Consider the following 19,181-nt stretch of genomic DNA (forward strand, 5'->3'; position numbering starts at 1 on the left):
TTATAGAGATGGATATGTATGATATATCTCTAAATGTATAAATATTTGATTTACTAATGTTGCATATGCACGTGTAAAATTACTTGGATGAAGAAACTGTTTATGTAGGAGCGATAACTCTTATAATTATGAACATCGAGTAATTGTTGTGTCAGTTGTTTATATCATTATCATGTTATGCATATTATAAGGCATACTCTCATTGTATATTTCAGGCTTTTCGTTTTAATTGCTAGCGCTCTCGGGCGCTAGCAACTACGTTAGTCTTTTTCACTGGAATACGCATGCTCAACTTCATAGTAGGGGATTCTGGGAATAATGTACTACTGTAGATAAACTGTGCCATTTATATTTCGGGTTTTTTTGTGTTTTATTGTAAACTGTCAAAGAGTAACAGTAGCGGGTCATATAATGCAAAGTTATTTTATATATTGTAATAAATAGCTAGCTTTATCTTATTATAAATTCCTTTCAAGTTCGGAAAACAACCTCCGAGTTTGCCGGAAAGGCCCGAGAAGATACGATTGCTAAAAAACAGTACCAACGATTCTTAAAAAGATTCACCTCGAAAGCGAAATTACAGTAGATACATAATGATTAAGACACAATATATGAGCTATGCCATTACCGATGTGAAGCCCACTCTAGATTCACAATTTTAAATTGAGACCCCACTCCAGCACAATTCAAGCACACCAGTACAATGACTTCCTATTGTTAATTTGTCGATTCAAAAAGAAAGTGAGCGCACAAGATGGTAAGTTTGCAGGAATCCTCGACACGAATCAATTGGGATTTAAATGTCTATAACCTCGAAAGGCTATGTACAGGTTTCAACAAAAATATATTATGTTGAGAGTCGAAGTACATGGTTATTCTGGTTATTAAAAACTCACAAAGCTTTCAAAAAATGGCAATGAGAGGTAAACCAATAACTAGTTGGAAATGTTAATGCAAACATATTTTAATGAAGTTATAATTGTGTATATCCTAAAAAACTAGTAATAAGAAAAGATTTTTTTTATAGTGTTCATACAGCAGATCTAGAAATCAATAATAACAAATTAAAATATACCGGTATGTTATAATTCAACATCATGTTATAATAACAAACATTTAATAAGACAAAAAAGTTTAATTAAAAAAAAAAAAGACCACCAGTTGGATTTGAACCCAAAACACTGAAAGTATGTATTCACTAATCCAGGACGAAACCACTGAGCCATGCGAGACTTGTCAATATGTGCTCTATAAAGTACTGTTTGAAACAACACTGTCATATCAATGGACTTTGATTTTTATCCCTTAAAAAATAATTTAAAAAAGTACATAATTAGTCATCTCTGGGTCATCTCTCCATCTTTTTTTAAAAAGCGACATTTTAAATGTTGAAATATGTTATCTTTACACGTTTCAAATTTGTGGAGAGAAGACCCAGAGACAACAAAATCATTTTAAAACAGTTGTAAATAAGTAGGATTTTGCATGAATTGCATCCTGTTGCTATATTTAGACCCATATTATGATAAAACCTTTTGATTTTCAAATATTTTTCCACTCATTCCACATCCAACAGAAACCAAATAACGGTTATAATTCGAAAAATATTCATAATTAATTGATGAAATTTTCACTCTGCTTGTGCGCCCAGATTCCTGCCGAATCTACATCTTAAGCGCCCACATTCTTTAAACCAATGTTTTAGAAATCTCGTTTTGTGTTTGATGATGGCTACAGCGCTAGCTCACCAATCTTTTTAAAAGATAAGCTTGTACAGAATATATATTGGTACAACACCCAATTGTAACGCTACTTCAGTTATTTCATGTGAAGATTGTGCTTTATTATATATGGAGATGGTGCTTTATTATATATATATGAAGATGGTGCTTTTGATGTGAAGATGGTGCTTTTTTATGTGAAGATGGTGCTTTGTTATATGAAGATGGTGTGTTGTCTATTGTTAAATTTTAAAATTCTTCAGAAATATTTTTGTACAAGTTAACCACTCTGAGTTTAGTATATCCGGTAATTTTTTTGGGTACAAGTTAACTATATCTGGTCAATCACTCACTTCCTGTCAGCCTTACTGACCAGCCCTCTCTCACTTTGTCTATCGTCTTCAATCTTGTTAGATGCGTGCCTCGAGCCACTAAGTAAATCTTTTTTATTGAAGTTATTGCTTAAATTTGTCAGTATTTAATTGTATTTTTGAAGTATATTTACAGATGGAAATTTATTATGCAGATAAAACATTCTCAAAAGTATGGCACGCCATTATGGTCTTTAAAGTAATTTACATATTTTTTGTATATATGAAGTAAGGTTCTATATTTTCCTATTTAGTAATTTGTTATTTCTATTTGTTATAGTTTTTTACCAATATATTACACGACGGCAACGATTCCACACAAAATAAAATATGAAACCCGTGTGACTTTTGTTTGCGTTGTGCATGGTTAGCTATCTGCCTGCACCAGGCAGAATAGATGGTCCTTTTTTATATGAAGATTGTGTTTTTTATGTAATGGTGCTTTTTAATGTGAAGGTGATCACTCGGAACTTTATTTTTGAAGACTGAGTTAAACATTTATTATCTCGAAATTTTGAAACTAGAACAACATTTATACAATTAAGATCCATTTAATACACAATTGCTAGTTTCTCCTTTTTTTTCTTAGCATAAGTATTGAAGTTACGAGATAAACTGTACGACTTAATCTCAACTGAATTTACAAATATAATAAATTGAATAATATAGTATTTCTTGACATTTTACTTTTGCCTTTACCACTTATAAAAGGACCATCTTTGAGCTATATTATATAGTATAGTAGACTTTCCCTGTGACTTTCCCTTATTTTCTCTTCAAGTCAAATCCCATTACCTTGGGCATCAATCTGTTTAAAACTAGATTCCAATCCGCTCCTTTATTTATTTTTTTTTAAAATAATGTTTTGTTTTGAAACCAATCAGAATGTGAACTCTTCCTCCAACTCGCCACTAAGGTTAAAATGGAACGGTCATCAATGACGAAGACCGGCAGGGCGGTGACAATAACAAAATTAAGAGCGGATCAAAGATCTGATTTTAATCAGATTGCAAGGGCATTTATGCCTCATCGAATAACCTTCGCTTAAACACAAATAATTAATAAATTAAAATCATTATTTTATTAAATGGATTTTGATTGCATATTGCAATGCAGATTCAAAATTTCGAGATAATAAATTGTTAAATCAGTATTCAAAAATAAGAGGAGTTCCGAGTAACCACCTTTACATTAAAAAGCACCATCATATAAAAAAGCACCATCTCATAAAAAGCACCATCTTCATATAATAAAGCACCATTTTCACATAAAAAGGCACCTCCACATAAAAAGCACCATCTTCATATAATAAAGCACCACCTTCATATAATAAAGCACCATCTTCATATAAAAAAGCACCATCTTCATATAATAAAGCACCATCTTCATATAATAAAGCACCATCATGAAATAACCACAGCATAATATAATAAAGCACCATCTTCACATGACAGAGCCACATAAGGCAGTTATGGCGTTCCATAGACTAGTGTATAACAGTGCTACTTTGAGCATCGCCGAGAGAATATGCCTTAAAACATGCTTCTAATTGATATGGATCAAACACATGTTTAGAGTAGTGTCCTTTCTGATATATTTCATTTTGTCAAATAAAATATACAAAGTAGTCATGTTGTATATTTTATTTGACAGTAGGAAATGTATAAAATCGTTAAAAAATCGTGAGAGAACAAATTATAGTTTTTAATTTCTCATACATGCAGATTATATTGAAAAAATATCTTTGAAATAATCGTTACATTACATCATATTCCCTGTAATTACGTCACATTATAATTTCTGTCATCATTCATCCTCTCTAGCGTTAAAAAAATAAGTTCAAACACAGTACTTATTTTATTTCTTGGATATACTATAAACACATGCATTAAATTTTGAGATCTATTCATATATGATAATATGAACGTCAACAATTTCACGGGGATTGTTGCTCGTCCGACCGAGCCGATCGCTGTTCATCTGGTTGCACGGAAGCCTTCTTCGAAAGTTTACCATCTGTAACCGAATATAAAAATATAATTTTGAATAAAACAAATAATTTAATGAAATGTATTATTTTAAAAAAAAAATTATGCTACATGTACATATACTTGTTTAACACAGTGAACAACTTACTGAAATATACATAATGATCGAAAGAGAGAGAGAGAGAGAGAGAGAGAGAGAGAGAGAGAGAGAGAGAGAGAGAGAGAGAGAGAGAGAGAGAGATTATTTACATATCCAGGCAACCAAAGACGCTACGGCAAAAAGACCGCCGATTACTATTCCGACAATTGCTCTGTAAAATGCAAGATACATTAAATTACCGAAAGTTCGGATGCATTATCAATGTAAGCTTAAAACTATTGATTGTTTCCTCATCTAACTGCACGATACGAAGTTCAAATCCCATGGTTTGAAAATTGACTAATGTTATTTCTTAATCAAAACATTTCTGAATTTTAATCACTGTTTAATTAACTGCTACATTCAGCTATACAATCGACAAGAACATATGTTGTTTAACAGGCAAGGTCAGAAATATTGTTAATGCAACCTCAAATCCAATGACCAGTGGGTGTCCACAAAGGTTTCCGTTATGGAGGAAATATTAGAAAACAAGTGTGTTCAAGTACCAGTTTTCCGAGATAAGCTTGTAACCTCTAAGCAATCAACGACATTTGTCGAAGCAACCTATAACAACGAGTGGGGCTCCGGCCTTGATCGTGACGGCACCCGCAATACAAAACCGGATCACTGGCCGGGAAAAAACGTACTTGGCGTACTTATGAGAAAAATTGCAAAAAAGTCAGAAAAAGAAAACACAGCGACTCCGGTAAAATTGACCGTAAACAAAAACAAAAAAACAAAACAAAGATCAACCAAATCAGCGTACCATAGTACAGATGCTGGAACAACTCAGAGCTATGTCGGACAGTGATGTGTCGGGGTGTAATCCGGACACAGAGAGCTCCGGTGATGAACGGTAACTGTATTCGGATCTGGCTTCCGACCTCAGAATTTTCAGAACTATTGTATGTGTACGTTTAATACGCTCAATATAATCGTTTATACAATTATAGACTATTATTATGATAATCTACTTTCCAATAAGGAGTAGTTTAGTACCTATGTTCTTTTTTTTCAGTAATATTATATTTCAGAATACACTTTCTGAAAACAATGTGTCCGACAATATTAATGCATTTTTATAGGAAATACTAATATGTATACAAAAATGCATCAAACAGTAACGATGCTGATATTTTTCCCTTACTATTTTTTCATATAGCATTCGAAGTATATTACTACTTTTATTTTTATTTTTTTTTATCATTATTTTCTTTATGTCAACAAATATTTTGAAATATGGCAAATTTAGATTTAGTATCAGTGAACGTAAGAGGTCTTAATTCGTCAGAAAAAAGAGATAAAAAATTTTCATGGCTAGAAGATAATAAAACTAATATTACACTTTTACAAGAAACACATTTTATAGAGAAACGTGAAGAATTGTATGATAGAAAATGGAACGGAAAAGCAACACATGCTTTCTCCGACTCCCCCTTTAGCAGAGGCGTTTCCGTTTTGTTCAATAAGGAATATAATATTATAGTGGCTTATCTCTGCCCCTAGTGTGCAAGTTATTTTTCTACCAATTATGTCGACATGCAAGATAAATATGTTGACATGCAAGATAGTTATGTTAACATGCAACATAACTATGTTGACATGCAAGAAAACTGCAATCAAATAAGAGTTATAAAAAAATCTCAAATATCGCCCAACATGTGACATCCAAGATGCTAGATACGCTACCTATTGATATCAATATGCAACTTGTTTACGAGGGTTGTTCGGAAATTAATGAGACATTTTCTCTCATTCTTTTAGTGAAAAAGATAAACTCTTGAAATTTCACCAAAATGTAGATAAGGATAAAGATTATCAATGTGAAAAGTTTCTTGTCCATGGCATAAATAGATCATTCCTGGTAAGCTGACCAACGTGCCCTCGTCCAGTGACCCGGCGCAACCGCAAACTTATTATCGCAGCGTCATTTTAACGCTTCTTATTGCTCCCGTGTTTTAAACAGCTTACAAACGAACGGAAATAAGAATTATTCTTTATTTCTCATCTTTTGTTTTCATTTCAAGAAGTCATCATTTACATTTTCTCTCATTCTTGTTCTTTTAGGGAAAAACTCGAGTTATTTTTACCCAAAAGTCTAATTACTGTGAATGTCTCCCGCAGTTATTTTTTTTTTTTTTATATATTTTAGAACTGTTGACAAAAGTGTGTCAAAAGTACTTGATAATTAATCCTTTGGCCTAATTCTAGTTAAGCAATCAGTAAAAAAAATATGATGAGCTGAAGCTCTATACTTGTCCACTCCTCGTATAGTTTTTTTAGCCATAGCGTGGCCTTAAAAGGTCTTCTTTTGAGATGTCCACCTGTTTGACAGTTTTCAATGCGCCGCCTTGACGTCAAAATTCAATGTAAAGTCGTTGTCAGATTTCTATTGTTTGGTAAATATATGTGTACCATATCCGTATTTCAACTGGAACATCAGTGAAACTTAATCAAAAGCTAGTCGCAAAGAATAGCAAAATAGACATATTTAATTTGATTTCTTTTATCGTTAACTGTGATTCTACGGACACTTATAAGGTAGATGTTTAAGCTGTTAAATTTCCGAGTTCATGGCTGCGCCGGGTACCCCGACCACCGACTTGTTTATCTACTATCGTAAACAAAATATTAAATATTCTTTTAATATTACTTTTTTTTTTATTATTTGGTGGCGTTTCATCAGTGTCTATGCCAATTTTCACAATAATCCGTCAATTAGAAAAAAAAATATTGGAGTTGTCTCAATTATTTCCGAACAACCCTCGTATGTTAACATGCAACTTCTTTATGTCGACATGCAACTTATCTATGTCGACATGCAACTTAGTTATGTTAACATGAAAGATAAATATGTTGACATGCAACATATTTATGTCGACATGCAACAGAGTTATGTTGACATGCAACTTATAAGTTTCATGTCAACATATTTATCTCGCATGTAGACATAACCAAGTTGCATGTCAACATATCTATCTCGAATGTCAACATAAGTAAGTTGCATGTTGACATATTTAAGTTGCATGTCGACATAAATAAGTTGCATGTTGACATAAATAAATTGCATGTCAGCATATTTATCTTGCATGTTAACATAAATAAGTTGCATGTTGACATAAAAAGGTAGCATCTAGCATTTTGGATGTCACAGTTGGGCGATATTTGAGATTTTGTATTTAATTCTTATCTAATTGCAATTTTCTTGCATGTCAACATAGTTATGCTGCATGTCGACATAATCATCTTGCATGTCAACATATTTATCTTGCATGTAGACATATTTGATAGAAAAATAACTTGCACACAAGGGGCAGATATATGCCACCATATAATATAGATATATTAAATGTGCATAAGTCAAATGATGGAAGGAAACTTCTGGTAAATGCTAAAATAGATGAAACTTTACTTACTATTGTTAACTTATATGCTCCCAATAAAGAAAGTGATAGAATAGCATTTTTTAACTCGCTAAATACATTTATTTCTTCCCATACTCCACAAGATAGCAAACTTATCATCGGCGGTGACTTCAATTGCAATTTAAATTAAGAAAATGACATATCCTGTAAAAAGTTAAGTAAACTAACAAATAAGCTGGACCTAGTCGATGTGTGGCTGAAAAAAATCCAACGAAAAATGGTTATACATGGTGTGATGCAGAAAATTCCCCGAAGAGTAGAATAAATTACATTTTTGTGCGATTGATACAATTGATTATGTAAAAAATATTGTTCGAAAATTACCAGGTACGCATAAGAAAAACACGCAGTTAAGTGACCACAGGTTAATAAAATGTAATTTACATTTTAGTAATCTGGAGAGAGGTAAAGGATACTGGAAATTAAATATCTCGCATCTAGAAAAATCTAGGTCATTAACCCAATTTTACTTTACTCATGCGAAGTGTGGGGTTACGAAAATTTAGATATTATTGAAAAGGTACATTTAAAATTTTTGAAATTTATTCTTAATCTTAAATCTAGTACTCCAAATTGTATGGTGTATGGAGAAACTGGAAGGTATCCATTGTCACCCTTGATAAAATTAAAATGATAATGTACTGGGCAAAAGTTTTGACAGCCCACGATTGTAAACTCACTAATGTAATCTATTGTTATTTTTATAGATGTTACAAAAATGGATCTTTTATACATCCATGGATGAAATGTATACATGATATACTCAACTCGTGCGGGTTGTCTTATATATGGGAAAATCAAACAATATGTAGTTATAACTGGCTTAAGTCAATAGTTAAAGAAATATTACAAAATCAATTTGTACAAGATTGGAGAAGTATAGTAGATAACTCACCAAAATGTATTAATTATAGAATTTTTAAAACAAATCTCAATTTAGAAAAGTACTTGTTGATTTTACCTTTACAGATCTACGGATCACGTTTACAAAATTACGAACATGTAATCATCGATTCCCCATTGAAACAGGTAGATGGCATAATATTGAAAAACATTTGAGAAAATGTACAATGTGTGATTCTAATAGTATTGGGGATGAATTTCATTATGTTTTAGAATGTACACATTTTGTAAACGACAGAAAAATGTTTTTACCCAAGAGATATTATGAAAACCCAAATATTATAAAATTTAACGAGCTCATGAATACTTTTAATGTAGAAAAACTAAAAAAACTTGTCAATTTTTATAAAGAAAATTTTCAAAGTCTGTTCTTCCAAAAACCAACTTTAACAACCTATTGTATTGTGATTTTAACCTTTTTGTCATTATATTACTTCTACTGTACATGTGATCCTTGACTGTATTCGTGTACATTTGTATATACTAATTTTGAACCTCAAATACCAGTGAACTGGTCTTGAGTGAATAAAGAATTGAATTGAGAAAACGAAGACTACAAACGCGGAATCTTAGATTTATTCAAGAACATAGATGACTCATTAGATCTAATATCAAAATGGGAATCTTTTAAAATAAAGGTTCGTGATTATTCCATTAATAACGCAAGACAATCCAGAAACCATGTAAAATATAGAATAAAATTGATTGAGAAAAGGATAGATGATATAGAAAATTTACCTAGCGGAGATATTGATATGAATGAAAAAAGAAAACTTGAAACGGAATTAGATTACATGTACGATAAAATAGCTAAAGAAGCGCAGATTAGATCTAAAGCAAAATGGATTACCGAAGGTGAACGAAATACAAAATTCTTTTTAGGTTTGGAAAAGAAACATCAAGCTAACAATACAATATTAGAAATAAAAACCGATAACAAAACTGTAGCAAGTAATGCCGAAATTATAGAGGAAATGTGTCACTTTTATGAAAACTTATATACAAGTAAATCTATTTAAAATGATGATATAAATGCTTATTTAAATGACGTGGAATGTCCAAAACTTAGCAAAAGTGAAAAAGAATTTTGCGACTCATTACCTACAATTGATGAATGCGCAGATGCAGTCAATAATTTGAAAAATAACAAATCCCCGGGCTTAGACGGTATACCGGCTGAATTTATAAATGTTTTTGGAAAACAATTGGACCACTCTTTTATGAAGTTTTACTAAGTATTTTCGATAAAAAGGAACTATCCTTTTCACAGCGGTTAGCTCTTATAACTCTTTTATTTAAGAAAGGGGACAAAAATAGCCTTAAAAATTACAGACCAGTAAGTTTAACAAATACCGATTATAAATTTTTAGCCTTTGTCCTTGCCAAACAATTACAAACAGTTATTGATAAACTGATTAGCAAGGAACAATCAGCGTATATAAAAGGCCGCTTTATAGGCATAAATGCAAGATTAATTTTAGACATCTATGAATACTGCATGGAAAACAATAATGAGGGTTTATTGCTATTTTTAGATTTTGAAAAAACATTCGATTCAGTCGAGTGGAATTTCCTTTTTCGAGTTTTAAAACAATTTAATTGTGGTGAAAATTTTATTTCATGGGTCAACATTCTTTACACAAATCCAATTTTTAGAGCTAAAAACAATGGATGGATTTCTAAAACTTGCAAAATGAAAAGAGGTATAAGACAAGGGTGTCCTATCTCAGCACTTCTATATCTTTTTGTTGCGGAAATATTGGCTTATAAATTAAAACAAAATTCAGAAATTCAACGAATAAATATATCAAACATGGTAGACGATTTAAAAACTATTCAACATGCGGATGATGTCACGTTAGCCTTGAAAAATATTTCTTCTTTAAATGTTGCAATAAAAACTGTAGAAGAATTCTGTAAACACGCTGGATCAAAAACTAATATAAAAAAACCGCAGTGTATACTACTTGGTAGTTTAAAAGACAAATATAATAATATTAGCGGCATTGATGTAACCAATGATGCTGTTAGATGTTTGGGTATTTATATTTGACATAATAAAAATCAATGCTATGAACTTAATTGTTTACACTCTTTTCAAAATATGGAAAAACTGTTCGAGTCCTGGAAAAAAAAAGAAAATTAACTATATTTGGAAAAGCATGCATTGTTAATTCACTAGCTATATCTATGTATTTAATTTAATTTAATTTTATGTGGGTTCTATTTTACCTATGCCTGACCCTGAGTATATTAAACAACTGAAAAAGAGCATATTTAATTTCATTTGGAATAAAAGAGATAGAATAAAAAGAGATACTGTAATTGGAAGACAAGAAGATGGCGGTATAGGAGTTGTTGATATTGAATCGAAGTTTAAGGCCTTGAAGGCTGCATGGTGTAGAATATTGATTGACAAAACATGCCTAATTAACAAAATAGTTGATAGTTATCTAAAAATTTTAAATGTAGATATCAATTATGTATTAAACGTATCGGAGACTAATAACTCAAATTTTGAAATAATTTTTAAACTTCCTATTTTTTATAGAGAAGTATTTTTTTATTGAACTTTCACATATTCACATACCATAGTATAAGTATTGCACATATATATACACATATGTTGCAATGTATACATATACATTAAATTTATAGTATTTGTTTGATAGATATAATCAATATTTTGATATAAAGTATATATATATGTATTACTTCTTAGAATAGTTACGATATAATTTGAACAAGTTGTGGTATATAAATATATGTGAAAAATGGTGGTTTTTTTAGAAAAAAAAAGAAAAGGAAAAATTCAAAGATACAGAGCAAAAAATAAAATAAAATAATAAGAAACAGGGACAATAAGGAGAGAATAAAGATGGTGATGAATGTTCCAAACGTTGAAATATATCTTTCCAATAAATATCAAACAAATGATAATTACAGTTTTTCAATTGACAGTCAATATTTTCAAGAAATCATAGCCTGTCTTATCCATTTTCAAACTTGAGAAACAGGGTATATATCACCAAAGAAAAAAAAGATTGAGGTACAGAAAATAATAAAAAATAGTCATTAACTGCTCTAGCAAAAGTCATTGACATTTGAACAGTAAAATATGGAAGAAACGTTGTAGGTAAAATGCGGTTGAATCAAGTGTGTAATTTGAATTATTTTCCATTACAAATAAGCTTTAGAAAATGGTTTCCTTCATATAAAAAAAACATACATAAACTAAGGGAGATAGAGACCTACAGTATGAGCTCTGTCCATAAACATTTTTCTATATAAATATATACGGGAATTGGGGGTTAAATTATAAGACAATTGGTACGAACAGATTATCAAGTTCAAGACCCTCACTACTCCCATTCCTGAAAAAATAAACCATAGTACATAACCTAAAGGCCTACCTTATATCCATACTGAAGCCCTCCAAACTCGTTGAATATTTTATCCAGTATGTTCTAAATAAAACTTTGCAAGGTGATTTTAGTTTTGTCAAATAAGCTTACTATCTCTAGCAATTCCACCTAAAATTTAAAAATATGAAACAAAATAATATTTCTTTGTTTTTCAACAATAATTGTGCAAATACTTGTTGATGGTATGTTAAAAATAACATTTTCATAAACATAATGATCAGAAATTAATTTTACTATAAAAGTGTAATAAACAATAGTTCAACACAAAGGGAGGTAATCCAAAGAGAAATACAATGTATGAAACTTTTGGTTGAAAGGAAGGACAACTCAATTTAAGGAAAAGATCACTCTACCTTTATAGTCTGTTTCAAGGTATGCCGTAGCAGTGGTCTAGATCAGTGTTATCTAAAATTATTTAAGAAATATTAATTATTTTACAATATTTAATAAACAGAAGTAATTTAGATAAGTTGCATATAAAAACTTATTCAATTCATTATAGGTTTGTTTCACTTACTTATTATGAATAAATTTCCTTCTCTTAAGTCTGATTTGAATTCTTGCTCTGTCAATTCATATAAATCTTCGTCTCTTTCACAATCGTCTTGCCAATACTGGACCTGTAATAATAATAAATTATCATCATCAATGTAGTACATTCTCTTGTAAAAACAAATTTTAAAAATACTAATTTATAATGATCAGAACAAAACACACAAATCAACACAGACAACACAACACAAAACACATAGAAAGAGGTTATTTTTTGGATGATTTTATATTGGTTATTATTTTGCTAAATTACTTTACTTAATAAAAGAAATATTTTAATTATATAAATTTTTTACCATCATAATGACTGTTATTAATATAAAGTTTTTATGATGCATAAAACCTTAATACATTAAATGTGGTTTTCCTATGTAATGCTTATTAGATTATAAGTAGTTATAAACATGCAAATTTTGTACCACATCCTGCAACTTTTTACCATACCCTTTTTTTAACTTGTATTTGTTTTAGTTAAAATAAGTGTTCATTTGAAGTTTAACAGTAAATTACTTTAAATATTCCATTCTTGTACTCAATTATTTGTCCATTCCATTCTATGTTCTCTCCTTCCTCATTGGTCCACACATGATAGAATAGTTTGGACACTAATTTTTGGGGATTGAAAGATTGTTCACCCCCTGATTTGTCCTGATTGACATGTTCAATGAGAAATTTCAAATTGTCTAAAAGTTTGTCTATATTAAACTGATGTCCCTTTATACTGAATTTTGTGAAATTTTAAAGATTTTTATCAAGTGCGTACACGTTCTTATATAATGTAATTTGTTTTTTAATTTCACTCATTTTTTCTGATTTTTTCTTTATTTTCCCCACTTTCAGGTCCACTCTCTCCTTAGATGTCCACATACCATCATTGTGCAATATATCAACGGCATCATCAATTTTTTCACAAAGTCTTGTTTGTCTATAATGATCTTTAAATGTTGTTGTAACAATTGTGTTTTCTTGGTCTTGTTAACAAAAATAATTTCCTTGGTTTTTTTTTCTAACATCATTAATAACTTTTTCTTTCTCTTGCAATGTTTTTCTTTTCAGCCATTCATTAGTTTTGTTGTCATTAAATATAATAGTACTTTGAAGATTAAAAACATCGTAAGTTGGTACATCATTCATTTTCTTGTCCAACTGACCTATCAGTCTTTCAACAGAGATATTATTTGTAGGACAAGATCTACATTTTTCTAAAACAACATCTGATGGATTAAAAAACTTGACCGATGGTTGTAAAAAAGAACTAAAAAGTTTTTCACATTTAATCTTTAAAAGAGAACAAATCTTCTTTATGATGGAACAGGTGATATCGTCATTAAAACTTTCATACAAAATGTCCTCCACATCAGAACATGGTAAGGATGGACCATAAAACAGTGAAATTTCTCTCTTTAAAAGTAAATATGGATTTGTTGTACATGAATCTAAAAAATCTAACATTCTTCAATATATAGAACCCATTGTTACAGCATGTTCAACCTCATCTGTCTTTCTCCAGTAAGGCTCTGTAAAAGCTTTGCATAAAATGCCCAGAGCTTTTAAAATACATAAAATAAAATTGTTTTGAAGGGCACATAAAATAATATTCTGAACAACATTTAAAGTGCTTTTTGATGAAGACAGATAAAAATAATATGCTTTCTTAAAAAATAAATACCTGCAGCATTGTAAAACAAAACATTAAAACGATTCCCTCTTACATTCATGATCGGTATGTTTCTAATACCTTGGTCTTTAATAAAACTTGCTGCTAAAAGAGGGTCACCCGTTCAATCTTTAAAAAATAATTTTGACACACATCTAATAAGATAAAAAGTATAGGATTCTTTACAGAACAAGTTATGAAAATTGATATTAAAATCTTTTTCAAGTTTTAAAATTTCTTTAAGACATTCATCTGAAAACTGTAAAAGTGGGTGAACAGAACACTTAAAAGAATAAAAATCTTTGTTACAATTAAAATCAGTACATTCATTCATTAAAACTTTGTTAACTTTTTCTTCAGTAAAACTTCTGTCTGTCATAAAACAAGTTACATTATTTAAAATTTCACTAGAATGTCCATCACTAATTTCATTCAGAATATCTGTTGTTGTAGAAACATACGTATCGACCTTGCCATCACTGACTTCTCTTAAACCGGCAGTAAAAATATCGGAATCTGTAGAAAATTTTACACCATAAAAATGTTTGCACTTCTTGGTTGTGGCATCAGGCAACATGGTCATATTTTCACAATTTGATAACTTTTCTTTTAACTGATTTTGTCCTAAAACACCCATTTCTGTTGTTAAAACAGAATTTGTACTTTTACATGGAATATCTAAAATTTTAAAATTGACAAGAGATAAAACAGCATTAATAACAGGCTTAATATGATTAATTCCGACATTATGTGACCTTAAAGTATAAATAACTTCTCTTAGTTTAAAATCATAAGGTTTTCCTCTAGTACTCTCTCTAAAATTCAAAACTTTCACACCCTCTTTCTCTTTCTCTCCAACCTCTTTCTCACAATATAAAAAATCTAACTCCTTCTCCAAATCTTTCAATACAGTTTTAAAAATATTACATTGAACACCTTTATCTAAAAATACATTTCCTTGGTTTTCAATCTTCTCCTTCATTGTCTCCTTCCTCTGTTTCTTCTCATTAATATACACTTTTCTTCTTAAGTTTCTAATGATATCGTCCTTTCTTTTTATTTTCTCACTAAGTCTCTGTTTTTTGATAGCTCTAAGCTGTTCTTTTAATGAAATGATTTTTTTTTGTAGGTTTGTGATTGTAATGTTTGACTCCGTTGTTGAATGCACTATTGATGGCTTTTTTTTCGAATTGGGGTTTTCTTCAATAGGAATTTTGAATTCTTTTTTTTCAAATTCTTTATATTCGGTTGTTTTTTTTCCTTTCAGTTTTCTTAATTTTGATAATCCTCTTTTGATCTTGATATACAGGGCTTTTTTATTCACTAATTTCTTGTTAATTTTCAGGATATGACATATGTCGTTGTGAATGTCATTAATATTTCCTCCTCCCTTCTCAAATATTTCAAATACCAACTTGTGTGTGAACATTTAAACAATATGATGAAACTATATTTACCAATTATATGCTGGCTGTTTTGAAAGAATTTTTTATGGAACACATGTTAGTGAGACAATAAGACAAGACACACACAACACAAAACATAGACATAACACATACACATAACATATGAAGACACATGACATTATTCATTTTAATAGTACACGTACTTACCTTAATATAGTTGTACAACTGTATAAATGTTCACATGCACATGAACATCAGAAAAAGTCCACAGGATAAACAAGGGTATCTGAAAATGGTGTTTATAAAGAAATCAAGTTGAGTGCCAGAACTGTCACTAATTATGTATTAAGACTCAATATTTTGACTATCAGACAATGACCACTTAACCAGCTTACATAAATTTACACAAGTAAAAGTGTCATTTCAAATGTTAATTAAAATTTACAGATATGACATTGATGAATAACTATTTACCGTAAATACTGTGATCAAATCCAATGATGTACTATATAGTAAACAAATTCAATATCAACAATCTGAAATAACAATGTGAAACAGACTATGAGAAAAGGGAGATAACTCAAATTTCACAACTGTCTTTGAAATTTTACCTCTTCAATGTTATTATAAAAATGTGAAACATGCATAAATGTGTTCAATATTGAATGCATTCTTATGAATGATAATTAAATTAAAAAGATAAAACTAAAATTCACTTAAAATAGCATGTATCTTTACTGTTATAAGAGAATTTCGAATTTTTTAGGTCGGTATCCCATGCCACATAATTTTGTAAAATTCAGCAACAGAAATCAACACATCAAAAAACGATGGAATTTTTACAGATTGTAGATAACATATAATAGTAACTGAAAATCGATGAAACCAATGCGTACCCTAGATGTTAAACCTCACAAAAAATAAAATTAACATTGCAGTGTAGACACTAGTTACGTTCTTTTTGTAAATACGAAAAAAATACTGTGAAATATATGTATAAAATGCACTAAAACATTCACAACGTCCATCTCCTTATCACCGCTCATCAATACATTAATGTCATTGTCCAATTCTTTTCTAAAATGAAGAAAATAAAATGGTACCTGACGTAGTCATCCGATGTGGTCAAGATGGCCGATTTTGCACAATTTTACTGTAGACAACTAATATGTCTTAAATCAATGCCAAATTAGCACAGCAGGTCTGCTAATTAATAATGAACATCATATCACTAGCAATTACGAATAGGAGCAGATAAGCCGGAGAATATGAGGATTGATCTCCCTTGGGGAATAGCTTGCATTGCTCTCCATTTCTTAGTAAAATATGACCAATTAGTGGTACAAGTTAAACTGTCATAATTTGGTAACGGTGGGAGAAATTTACTTGAAATTACCTACATTAGTTAGACCGATATTTGTTCCGATAATTTCAATAAAAAACTGATTCTGAATGGAATCAGAAAAATTAATATATTGCTAATTGCTTCGAAAAAACGTATCGTGAAACTGGACGCGAGTACCATAGCGTTTGGCACGTTATTTTTTCTAAGCGTCCGTAGGAGCGTACGTCCCGCGCCGTGTTCGTCATCATCCTCTGATCCCTCTTGGATGACCCCGTCCTGGTTCACGAAACGATAGGCATACACATTATGTGTTGCGGTAGACACATTGGGTAGGCGTAGCAAATTAACCAGTTCTTTACTTACCTCTCGTTGTGTCTTTACCTGTACGGCTCGAGCTTCGAAACGGTTACCGTTATCTTCGATGATATCACCGGAGGCGTAATCCTTTGTGTCCTCGTCTGCCACCAGTATCTCGTCTGCTTGTGGTCGTCCGCCCGTTTTGTCCCGGTATGTTGTGCCGTTAGAAAAAACCAGTCTATCCCGCTTGACCACTGTTATAATGTTTTTCTTTGCGTACTGTGACTGGATTTCGTATAGGCGGATCCTATGTTCTCGTTTCGCTTCGGGTAGTTGCTGGCTGATCCGTACTGGGGATTTCTTCTCCTTCAGCTTGTACACGGTCTTCGTTATCGCTTCTTTGTGTATGGGGTCCGACACTTGGACAAATATTGGTCTGGGTGACTTCTGTTTATCGTTGAATTGGCCCATTCGATAGTACTTTGATATTCTTATATCGTTCATCTGTGTTTCTGTTAATTATAGCTCTTTCTTGAACACAGAGTTTAGTGTTAATGCTAAATTTTCACCTCTCTTATCTTCAACACCGGATACAATAATATTGCAATCCATTGATCTCATTAAGAGTTCACTGATCTTTTCGCTTTGCGAATTTTCTGTTCTAATCTGATAATGTAGTCGCGCATTCGTTCCATCTCTCGGTGCATTTTACGCTGATTGTCCGATAACTCAGTTACGTCGTACGTAACGTCGTTTGCCTGCTCTTGCAAACGATTTTCGATTCCATGTTGACCATGTACATCTCGTTTCAAAGAATCTAGCTCATTACCTTGGTGATCAAAACGGATCATAAAATTTGCTTAAGACTGTTGAATGCTCATAATACTGTCGTGTCGTGTTTTTGACTACGCTTGTATAGGGGGAATTCTATAACTCGCTTGCAGTGTGAGGACCCGTTTTGCAATGTCCAGTCCAAAAGGTTTGGGACGATTGCACTAAAATCAGAACAGGGAAGCCTTTAGACAATTAAAAGATGATGTTTATTGTTGCAGGTCTCCGATTAGAATGACATGATATTAGTCACCAGGCACAATAAAAATTATGACATTTGTGCTATCTGCAAATAATTACGCATTACAAATGTGGGTGCCCTAGCCTACCTAACACTGGTGACTATCAGAGTGATTAAACAATATAAAAACACTCACTCTGTATAAAAAATATAAACAATGACATTTTCCTTAATAAAAGTTAAGGTAAACAATTGTCGAGGAAATTCGAACTTATGAAAGTAAATCGAGTTAACAGTTATCTAATGAACGAGGCTTTACACAAACGACGCGGTGATTCAAACAATGCATAAATTTACCTGAGTATTCCTTTAAATAAGGATCAATTAAGTATTTAAAGTATAAACTTACGATATAAAAGTTAACTGTTGCATCGCTGTGCAGTAAACAAATTTTAAACTCAAGAACCAACAACGGAATAACTATTTCCGACTTTGTAAAAAGAAATAAAGTGCAAAGGCCGCAGGTGTCAGTTATGAATCAATATACAAAAACAACTATAATTAACTGATTAAAATAATGAATTCATAGACTAGGACAGAATTGTAACTAAAGTTAACAATTTAAAATAGCAAAACAAGGTTTAAATCAAATATAGCTCAACTAAGAAAATTAATGAAGTAAATAAAACTTTAACTTAGACGAAAGCTCAAATTTCTTAAAAACACATTAAACTTGAAAATGGCATGAAAAACTTTTATGCATTTAAAAATTTAGAAATGGTTAAACTTTTAAAATAAACTTTAAATTAAAAAAAATAACATAAACCATATTTTACCTGAAATCAGAACAGGGAAGCCTTTAGACAATTAAAAGATGATGTTTATTGTTGCAGGTCTCCGATTAGAATGACCAAGGTAGGGTACGCTATCTAAATCG

General features: G+C 31.0%; 1 protein-coding gene across 7 annotated transcripts; it reads right to left on the reverse strand.

Moving 5' to 3' along the window:
- Positions 1-3,936: 3,936 nt before the first annotated feature.
- Positions 3,937-18,893, reverse strand: LOC105320193 (uncharacterized). Of its 7 annotated transcripts, XM_066087842.1 has the most exons (10): positions 18,654-18,893; positions 17,299-18,227; positions 16,065-16,126; positions 15,798-15,876; positions 13,038-15,384; positions 12,493-12,595; positions 12,329-12,380; positions 11,964-12,083; positions 4,330-4,391; positions 3,937-4,108 (listed from the first exon to the last, which is right to left on the reverse strand). In XM_066087842.1, the coding sequence occupies exons 2-3, from the start codon at positions 17,734-17,736 to the stop codon at positions 16,079-16,081; spliced, it is 486 nt and encodes a 161-aa protein (XP_065943914.1). In that variant the 5' UTR covers positions 17,737-18,227; positions 18,654-18,893; the 3' UTR covers positions 3,937-4,108; positions 4,330-4,391; positions 11,964-12,083; positions 12,329-12,380; positions 12,493-12,595; positions 13,038-15,384; positions 15,798-15,876; positions 16,065-16,078. The 7 variants fall into 7 exon arrangements, 2 of the variants coding, with proteins under 2 accessions (XP_065943914.1, XP_065943913.1); XR_010714743.1 differs by lacking the exon at positions 13,038-15,384 and having other exon boundaries at positions 16,694-18,227; positions 18,602-18,890; XR_004601330.2 differs by lacking the exon at positions 13,038-15,384 and having other exon boundaries at positions 16,694-18,227; positions 18,654-18,887.
- Between the last annotated feature and the right edge of the window lie 288 nt (positions 18,894-19,181).

The sequence above is a fragment of the Magallana gigas genome, chromosome 6 (genome assembly GCF_963853765.1).
Source record: "Magallana gigas chromosome 6, xbMagGiga1.1, whole genome shotgun sequence".
Lineage (NCBI taxonomy): Eukaryota > Metazoa > Mollusca > Bivalvia > Ostreida > Ostreidae > Magallana > Magallana gigas.